The 10,625-nt window shown below is 36.0% G+C and overlaps 1 protein-coding gene across 10 annotated transcripts in view; it reads right to left on the bottom strand.

The window, feature by feature from the left end:
- Positions 1-10,625, bottom strand: part of Dnm1l (dynamin 1 like) — a 46,498-nt gene that overhangs the window by 10,251 nt on the left and 25,622 nt on the right. For all 10 annotated transcript variants that reach the window (XM_074083101.1, XM_020167952.2, XM_074083105.1 and 7 more), the window contains 4 exons: positions 8,230-8,350; positions 6,436-6,567; positions 4,146-4,352; positions 144-264 (listed from right to left, as the gene is read on the bottom strand). In XM_074083101.1, the coding sequence (XP_073939202.1) occupies positions 144-264; positions 4,146-4,352; positions 6,436-6,567; positions 8,230-8,350 (581 nt within the window). The remainder of the gene's footprint in view (positions 1-143; positions 265-4,145; positions 4,353-6,435; positions 6,568-8,229; positions 8,351-10,625) is intronic.

Below are 10,625 nucleotides of genomic sequence, written 5' to 3'. Positions count from 1 at the left end.
CACATTTTTGGTATTTTTTCATGAAAGGTGCTTTTTCAAGTATGAGAGCAAAATAAACAATTTTAAGAAGACAAACTATATGGTTAAAAAATAAAGTTTTAACATCATTTTTAAAAAGGGCTAGAAGTTATAAGCATACTCACAGTAGCATTTCTAATGGCAGTCAAAATGTCAATAGTGTTAAGGCCACCTAGTGGGTCAACAGACTCTAAGGTTCGCCCAAAAGTCTCATGGAAAATGTAACAAATTCTAGCACCACCGCATCTGAAAGGCAGTGAATCACAGGTTACTTGCTTTACTGTAAGTAAAAGAAGCTACACATTAGAAGCCTTTCTAAAAGCTTTAAGGTAATCTCATTTCTGAGAAAGCCTTATACACAACTGTATTCCACCAATTCTCGTTTCCAAGTGTTCTGAACTTACAATCATCATGAACCAGTTTCTCTAATCTTTTTAATGGGAAAGTAGCCATTTTATAGTAGTCACGTATTTGTGTATGAAATAACTTCTGACAAAACATCCATTAACTAAAAATTGCTGAATGGCTTTTCTCTGCCTTAGTTTTCTTAACTAGTTTCTGAGCTCTTTAAAGACAGGAAATAGTGCCTATTTATTTCTTTGGATTCATAAAATCTAGAGTAGAGGTCAGTACACTTTTTTCCTTAAAGGGCCGGATAGTAAATACTTAGGCTTTTCAGGAAAAGTCTCTGCTGCAACTGCTCAACTCTGCCAATAAGAACAAGAGCACCCACAGACAATATGTAAACAAATGAGCATACCTATAAAACTAATGCACTCTGACATTTGAGTTTTATACAATTTTCAATGTCTCATTTCATTTTTATACTTAAAATTTCTGTATTTACAATGTAAAAAAATTATTCTTATCTAGGTGGCCTGCTGTCTGCCTCCTTCTGCTTTGACAAATTAAGTCTCTTGACCCAAGTGCTAGGCAAATTGTGTTTCCTATGTTGTTTAAAAACTAGAAAATCTAGAATTACCTTTTGTGTTTTTATTGAAGCCTAGCTGAACTCTACATATACCTTTATAATGTCTTAAATCACCTTTTCTGTTTTCACCACCATTATTCTATACTTTTGTATGGCAGTTTAGGCAAATGTTATGCCCTGAAAAGCACAGTCTAACATTTGCTAAGTGAACTAAGCCAAGCACAAAAGGATGCTGTGTGATCCTGTATGTGTGAAGTAGCTATAGCACACAATTCATAGAGACAAAATAAATTAGGGGTTTCCAGGGGCTGGAGAAAGGACAAACAGGGAGTAATTGCTTAAAATTCAATCTCTTTTCAGGTGATAAAAAATTTTGAAAATTATACCAGTAATGGTCGCACAACACTGCAAGTGTAATTAATGCCAATGAGTTGTGTACTGGCTGTAGGTGCATCTTATGTGGTAGAGTGCCTGACCATTAAGTGCAAAACTGAGTGTCACAAAAATAAGTAAATAAAATTACCGGTAATTGTTCTCTTTGTTTCCAGTCTCTTCCTTCCCATAATGGTCTGATGTCCTTCTAAAATGGGTTACTTTTCTGACCAAAAGGGTCTTATTTTTTATAGTAAGAAGTTCTCTAAATTCTGAGCAAGATATTGAAGCTTTACAATCTTTTTCCAAGACACCCTTCCTGCCTATCTCCTATCATGGCCAAGTACACCTTGCTGTTCACAAGCCTAAAGCTCCCTTCCCCTACTTGCCTTCCCAAATTCTACTCAGAGCCCAACTCAGATGACATAACTATGGAGTTCTGCCAATCCATGAAAGAAATGTAACTGCTCTCTCCTCTGTGTCCTAGAAGCTTGATTAAGTAGACACAGAAAATTGATTCATTAAGAATTAGTCCAGCCACCTAGTCCTAGTCCAGCCTTGTATTCTTGTATTTTCTTACTACCTTGACCTGCATTATCCACTAAACTTTTTTTTCTTTTTTTTGGCGGTACTGGGGCTTGAACTCAGGGCCTCAGGCTTGCTAGGCAGGTGCTCTTACCACTTCAGTCACTCCACCAGTTCCACTAAACTTTTTTTTTGCAGTATTGGGGCTTGAACTCAGGGCCTTTACCTTGAGCCACTCCAACAGCCCAATTTTTTGTGATAGCTTTTTGAGTTAGGGACTCGTGAACTGTTTGCCTTGGCTGGCTTCAAACTGTGATCCTCCTGATCTCTGCCTCCAGAGTAGCTAGGATTATAGGCAGGAGCCACTGGTACCCGGCTCCACTAAACTTCTTAAAGGACCACTGTAATCTATACTCATTATGTCATACATACAATAACCATTCAATAATTAGCTTGTTAAATACCCTATCTCGTTATGGAATTATGGAGTTAAGTCATATAAAAGAGCACCTAGGTCACACAAATGTACACAAAACTACATGTGCACAAAATGAATGCATGGTAATTACTGAAAACTGACTAACTTCTGTAGATTAATGTCCATTTTCTCATTCTGATTTTGTATTATATGTAAGATTTCGACATTGAGGGAGGCGGGAAGAAGGGTGCATAGTAACTCCTGATACATTGGTTGGCAACTTCCTGTGAGTCTATAGTTATTCCAAAACAAGTTTTTTAGTTTTTTTTTTTTTTTAAATAAGGGTATGAGGTGGGTGAGTAGGTCAACCCCCCAAAAAAAAGATGGTGCAAAGAAATGGACATTTTTACATACTGCTAGTTGTAAAACAGTACAATATGCTAATAATATGCAATATGTAATGAGTGAGTTTGAGGATGTTATACTATACTATAGTCATTCTACTGCTAGGAATTTATCCTCAGGGTTTATTTGGATACATGCATCAAAAATAAGTGTACAACAGTCAGTAACAACTTTGTACTTACAAGGTTTCAGTTACTCAAGGTTAGCAGTGGTCCAAAAATATTAAACGGAAAGCCCCAGAGATAAATAATCCCTAAGTTTTAAATTGTGTGGGTAGTCCAGTAGTGTAATGAAATCCCACACTGTCCCACTCTGTCCTACCTGGGGTATGAGTCATCTCTTTGTCCAGTGTGTCCTCCCCATTTCAATAGCCATCTCAGTTACAAGACTGAGTGTCTTGGTATTACAGTGCTTGTGAATAGGGCTTGGTACTATCCTTCATTTCAGGCATCCACTGGGGTTCTTGGAATGTACTCCCCCCACCCCCTAAGATAAGAGGGAACCACCCTTAATTGTTAAACTATGCAATACTGGGGACCAGTTCAACAAACAAGGGTGTATCTAAAAAGTAAAATACTATGTAAACCTTCAAGCTGATAATTCAATATATACTATTAGAAAGTTGTTTGTGGCACGTTAATTTTAAAAAATCACTTCAATATAACATGTACAGCACCGGATATAAGTCTAATTCAGGCCTTTAGAGGTCCACAGAAGAGTGTCTAGGTCAATGCCACATTTCACAGGCATTACCTCTGGCTGTTGAAATTAAAGGTAGTTTTGTTTTTGTTTTATTTTCACTTATGTGCATTTCTACTTTTTCAAAATTATGCTATGTATGTTAATGAAACAACAGTCTGGGTATGTAGCTCAGTAATACAACATTTGCCTAGCATATGCAAGGCCTTGGGTTCAAGCCCCAGCACTACAAAAAAGAAAATGTTTAAAAAGCTAAATTAAGTATTTTAGAGCTTGGTATGGTGATTCATTCCTATATTCCCAGATACATGGGAGGCTAAGGCAGAAGGATCATGAGTTTGAGGACAGCCTGGGCAACAAAGTGAGACTCTTGTCTCAAGGAAAAAAAATACATTAATATGCATATGCTTATATATAAATTGAGTAAAATATTGCTTTTAAAAAACCTCAGATCTTTAGTATGTCTTATAAAGCATAATAGTTTAGGGGCATGGCCAAGGCCTGTGTTCAATCCCCGGTACAGCAAAAAATAAATACAATAAACCATGATAGTTTATAGAGTACGTAGTTTATAAAACATCTCATAGTACATAGCACATAGTTTATAAGGCATTTTACATATATTCCATTCATCCTTCTATCATTTCTATAAGTTATATTCCTATTTAACAGATAGTAAGTCACAATCAGATAATCTCTAAGATTACTTTAAGAAATGATAACGTGACCTTGCTTGCTAAACATGTAACCAAATCTTTACAAAATTCTCTTACTTACAGCTCTGAAGTTTCAATGTATTTTGCGGTTCCTTCAATAGTGTTACAATATTCTGTGGCAAATTTGGTAATGAGCTGGAGTAAAGTAGCGCTTTTATCATCCACAGGTTCACCATAGCTATTTAGAAGAGACTGATACTGAGCAGCTAGAACATTTATTCTTGTTTTCAACTCTGGTAAGCAATCTCTGATGTGATGCATCAGTAGCCTAACAAATATTAGAAAAGCAAGAACTTAATGTAAAATTATGTATTCTGACACTCTAAGCAAGTCAAAAATCTTAAAAGTACAAATAAAGGGAAAAATGTCAATTTATCTTGGCAGGTGTGTTATGGAATACACACACATATATATGCATATGGCTTTCATCCACATTTCCTGGTACTCAGTTACTCAAATCCTTGAAATGGCTTTCCAGAGTATTAAGATGTCTTTTGCTCACTAATGACAGGACTAGCCCCTAAACTACAGATGGAAGCTGGCCACCAGAGACTAGAAACGATTAGAGGGTTGGGACATTCAGCCCCAGTCTCCAGCCTCTGAACAGAGACTGATAGTTGAGTTGATTACCAGTGGTCAGTGATGGAATCAACAATGTCTATGTAGTGAAGATGCCATGAAAACTTAAAAGGACAGTGATCATGAAGCTGAACACATCTAAGTTTCTAGAGTGTGGTATGCCCAGAGGGTATGTAAGCTGTGGTGACCCCTTCCTTCTATATTCCATATGCCTTGCCTTATCCATCTCTTCCAACTGGTTCATCTGTATCCCTTGTAATATCTTTTATAATAAAATGGTAAACATAAGAAAAGTGTTCCCTGAATCCTGTGACCCACTCTAGGAGGTTAATTAAACCCAAGGGATGGATTGTGGGAAGCTGAATTTGTAGCCAGTCAGATTTTAAGCACAGGCCAGAACCTGTGCTGGCAACTGACATCTGAAGTGGAAGGGCAGTCTTATGGAACTGAGCCCTCAACCTGTGGGACCTGATGCTATCTCCAAGGTAAACAGTATCAGAACTGAACTGAGTTAAAGGACACCCAGTGAGAATCCACTGAACTGCCTAGATGGTGTATGGAAAAACCTCACAGACATACAGTGTCAGTAGCATTCTCTGCTCTATTGAATGACTATATAAAAATAAGAAAAAAACCCCACTTCAGTTGGTTTGTCCTATATCACAAGAACAGGAAATAAAGTGATCTTAGATTACGAGTGAACACTTAAGTCTGAAAAAAATGACATAAAGGAAGCTGAATGGGTCAATGCTTTTGACATCTTTCTTCACCCTATCAAACTGTAAGAGAACCAAATATAAGATGAAAAAAAAAGCTAATTATTTTCATATTATTGCAATTTTACCACAATGAATATAAGCCATTCAGTTCAATTCTACCTATATAATTTTGGTTTTATCAAACTTATCTTTTATAATAGATATTCCCAGCACAGTATAAATCCATCTTATTAATATCGACATCCATCTGCCTTTAATTTAAGAAATAAGACAAAACTGGAGAAAATGGCTTTCACCCTAGTCATTTATAAATCATCTATAAAGGTCTTCTAGTTCTTACACCATCAGTGGGTACTCAGAATACAAGGTATACAACTTACATTTTTTTTCTAGTATGAATAGGAATAAACAAAATTCTAATATAAAATAGATTATGTGAAAATTATTCAGTTTCTGAATTAAACTCATCTGATATAACGCTGCAACTAAATTAACTGTCAAAAACTTCCCTTTTTTGTGATGGGCTTTTTTGAGACAGAGTCTTGTGGAACTATTTGCCCGCACTAGCTTCGAACCACGATCCTCCTGATCTCTGCCTCCTGAGTAGCTAGGATTACAGGCATGAGCCACTGGCACCCAGCTAAAAACTTCTGGGCACCAGAGGCTCACGCCTCTAAATCCTAGCCACTAGGGAGGCTGATAGATGAAGGATCACGATTCAAGGCCAGCATAGGGAAACAGTTCAGTTCGTGAGACCCACATCTCCAAAAATAACTACAGTAAAATGGACTGGAGGTATGGCTCAAGTGGCAGCGTGAAGCCCTGAATTCAAACCTCAATTCCAGCAAAAAAGAAAAGAAAATTTTTTAATCATTTGAGCATTCTAGACTACACCTCAATAAAAAGAGACATTTATTTTACAAGAACCTATATAAAGAAACCAGAAGTGAAACTCAAAAAAATAGTGTAAAACATAAGGAACTGAACAAAACAGTCTCAGACACTTGTTGGCAAAACCAAAACATCTCATTTTCAAAAGGTGAGAAATATTACCTGTTCAGGGTGCGAGCAAGATACTTTGTTCCATTTCTGTTGGCCAGAGATGGGTATTTCTTTTGAAGAAAAGCATATTCATCACGGATTGAATCAGTTACACTCTTCTTATTATTAATATCTAGCTGGCTCCTATGGTTGAAAAATGACAAAACTATTCAACTAAAACCAACTGCCATCCTCTTTCCTACCCTAGATGACGATGGGGATATTGTTAGCACCAGGTACCGTTCCTTAATACCTGACATGGATTGTTTTATTTAATTCTCATAATAACTCTATGTGATATTTTTTCCATTTTCTAACAAGGAATTGAGGTTCCAAGAGATTAACTTAGCCAAGGCCACACATTAACTAGCATAGCCAAGATTTTACTATATGACTTAAGAGTAATTAAGGCCTGAATAGTGCAGGCCTCAGTCTCATCAACTATACTCAAAAGCAGTATTTTTCTATTAGTATATGTTAATTGTACAAAGGGGCTTCAATTGTGCTATTTCCAAATATGCATATAATTTAATTTGTTCAAATTCATCCCCTCTAGTTACTCTTTCCCCTTTCCCCCTCAAAAGCAGTATTCTTTTTTTTTTTGGTGCTGGGATCGAACCCAGGGCCTCACGCATGCTAGGCAAGTGCTGTACCACAGAGCTACATCCCAGCCCAAAAAGCAGTATTCTTAAGTAATGGTTTTAGACAGGTACAAAAATATAAGTGTATCTTAATCAGCTAAATTTTATACATGGGTAGACAACTGATGTCCATCAAAAATGATACAGTTAACTTGAACAGCAATCATCTACAAATATAAAAAGCAGTGTTATAGAGTTTCCCAGCTTTCATTAAATTGCAGTGATTCCTACCACCTAAAAGCTTTGGACTAAGAGAGATGATTATCTGAATCCAGTTCTACCTTTCACTAGCCATGTGACTTTGGTAAATGTATAGTCTTAGTTTCCAATTATAAAATAGACATCAACACATACCTCCCGAGATGTAAGAATTCCAAGAGATACCATTAGCAAATTGTTCACCATAGGGTGTCTAAAATATAAGTAGACACTCAAGAATAGTTAACTTACTTTCTACATTCTTTTTTTAATACCAGCTTTGGTTTTTTTGTTGTTTTTTTGTTTGTTTGGTTTTTGGTTTTTATTGCAGTACTGGGGTTTGAACTCAGGGCCTACACCTTAAGCCACTCCTCAAAGCCATTTTTGGAATGGTTTCTTTCGAGATAGGGTCTCTTGAACCATTTGCCCAGGCTGGCTTCAAACCACGTTCCTCCTGATCTCTGCCTCCTAAGTAGCTAAGATTACAGGCGTGAGCCACTAGCACCCAGCTCATACCAGCTATTTATAATTAGGATTTAATAGCATTTCTTCAACTTATATCCTGGCAATTACACAGCATCACGAATGGTGGGGGTTAAACTAATCTAGATTTTAAACCTACCACCTTAAACTATCTTGATTGGGTACAAATTAGAGAATGTGTTTTTTTTCCATTACCCAGTGCCCTTCTCACACATAGCTTAAATAACAGGCAAGAATTAAAGCATGGCTATTAAAGTATATTCCATTTTGTAGCATTGCTTACTTTAGAAATATTTTCCATTAAAAATATCTGAGAGGCTTTACTTTGTCTCTTATCTCTCTTTAAGCGATGAATTCTTCAGCAATGCCACCATCATAGTAGAAATGAGAAAAATACAATAGTGTTACATTTCAGACTGACTTTTAGAAATTCAGACTTTGCAATGAAAATGCTATAATTCTTATCTCATTTTTGATTGCTAACCTGTTAACTACTCCAATTATTCCAAGTTTGACTGGAATAACCCTTCCCATCAATACATCCATGGCATCAGTACCCGCATCCATGAGATCAAGTTTAGTGATTACAGCTAGGGTTCTTCGACCTGGTGAATATGAAAAGAAAGAAAATGATCCATTAAATAAACCCCTTAAGTATTAGTAGAAGAAAATCTTTCATTTATAATTATGCCTAACACATTACCTCTTTTATCACTTTGGTAATACTTTTCTAACCTTTGCTTACAAATACCTTTTTCTTTTTTGCAGTACTGGGGTTTGAACTTAGGGCCTCACTCTTGCTAGGCAGGTGCTCTACTACTTGAATCATGCCGCCAGCCCTAAAAACTAATTTTAAAAATGTTAAAAAATGTTTTTAGAGTCTCTGCTCCCATTTCCTGCATGGGGAACAGGAAATGTTTCTTTCTTTCTCTCCCCACCCCCCACCTTGTCTATACTTTATTCTATTACACTAAAATAAATCTTTGCTAAAACTTTTTTTAAAAAGTTTTCATATGTGATTTTTTTTAATTACCTTTTAGAGCTAATCTTTTTCTAAGCATTTTTAACATTTGTTTAAAATTAACTTTTTTGGTATACATTTTTTTGGGGATTGTTTGCTTTGTTTTGTTTTTGGCAGTACTAGTGATCAAACCCAGGGCTTCAAGCATGCTAAGAAGCAACTATAGCACTGAGCTACAGTCCTAACCCCCACTTCTATTATTTTTGACAGTTGCAAACACATGTATCACTACTACCTCAAAACAGAAGAGATCCATTGCCCACCCAGCTCCACAAATTTTCTTGTGCTAAACAGTCTAACGTTTTCTAGTCCTAGTTTTGCCTTTTCTAGAAAGTTATAAAAATGGAATCATACCATACATAGCCTTTTCAGTCTGGCATCTTTCATTAGTATAATGCATCTGAAAGCCATCCATGTTGTAATATCAAATAATTCAGCTCTTTTTATTGCCAAGTAGTATTCCATTGTATGGAGGTACCATAGTTTGGTTATACATTCCCCACTTAAGAAACACTGGAATTGTTTCTAGCTTTCGTAAAACCAGGTAAAGTTGCTATAGACATTTGCAAACAGGGTTTTTGGTTTGGTTTGATTTGTCTTTCTTGAGACAGGGTCTCCCTATGTAGCCTAGGGTGGTGGCCTTGAACACATGATCCTCCTCCTGCCTCAGCACCCAGAGTGCTGAGATTATAGATGTGTGCCACCACACCTGGATACATACAGATTTTTATATGAATATTTAACATGGGTAAATACATAGAAATAGGATTGCTGATTTAACTTTCTAAAAAATTCCCACAGTATTTCCCAAAGTAGCTACACCATTCCTACCATTAATATAAAAGTTACAGCTGTTCTACAGTTTTACATAGGGCATTTTTCAATTATAAACATTTTTCTATATTTCTCCAAATCTATAAAATCATCCCTTTAAATTATTTCCTATTTTAACATCATAATTTACTTATTGCTAGCCATATTAAATTGCTTCTAAATTTTTGATACCATAAATAATACCGGGTTGGATTATTTCCTTAATATATTACCAGATTAAGACTATAATACCAAAAGCGTATCCATATTTATGGCTTAAGGATCAATTTTCAAAATTTTTTGCTCCTGGGGAATTGAGGACCTCACACTCTGACAATGATCTAGCTACACCCCTAACCCCTATGGTCAAGGATCAATTGAAAGAATACATATAAAATGCTTAACAGTTAAGTCAGGTCTTTTAATCTAACTGAAATGGACATTACTCATATAGTAAAAAAGTTTACTTAAAAACTTAAAATTACTCTGCTTATAAGAATTTTAATTAGCAATCTTAGCATTAACATTTCCTATCAGATTTTATTTGAAATTCTTCTTCAAAGCAGGAAAAGAAAAATATGATACAGCCTTAAGACTCTCTAAATACTCAAGTGAAAATAATTGGTTTCTTTATGGGGCAAACATGAAGAGCAACAAGAGCCACTTAAATATAAGCTAGCCATTTTATGTGGACTATGAGATGTCCCTACAATATAAGTCGAGTATCACTGGCCAACAGTATGAACTAATTCTTGGGGTTATGAATGGTTCATAAAAGGATTTTACCTTTATTTCTACAAATGCCCTGTGCCTTGACCATGCCTAAATGTCATCTATCTCTGTAGAATGGAGATATCATAATTCTTTCTTGTACCATAATAATCTACAATGATTGCCTACTATGAGTTATTTATTTTTAAAACTTGGCCATTCAGGTTGGACTTGAGTCACATGATAAGGGGAGAGCACATGTGGGAAGTAAGGGGATAGGTAAGAAACCCAAAACATGAAAGTATTTGATGTCCCCACTGCAGAGGAACTAATAC

Source organism: Castor canadensis, chromosome 8 (genome assembly GCF_047511655.1).
Source record: "Castor canadensis chromosome 8, mCasCan1.hap1v2, whole genome shotgun sequence".
NCBI classification, from domain to species: Eukaryota; Metazoa; Chordata; class Mammalia; order Rodentia; family Castoridae; genus Castor; species Castor canadensis.
This window is presented reverse-complemented; position numbering and strand designations above follow the sequence as displayed.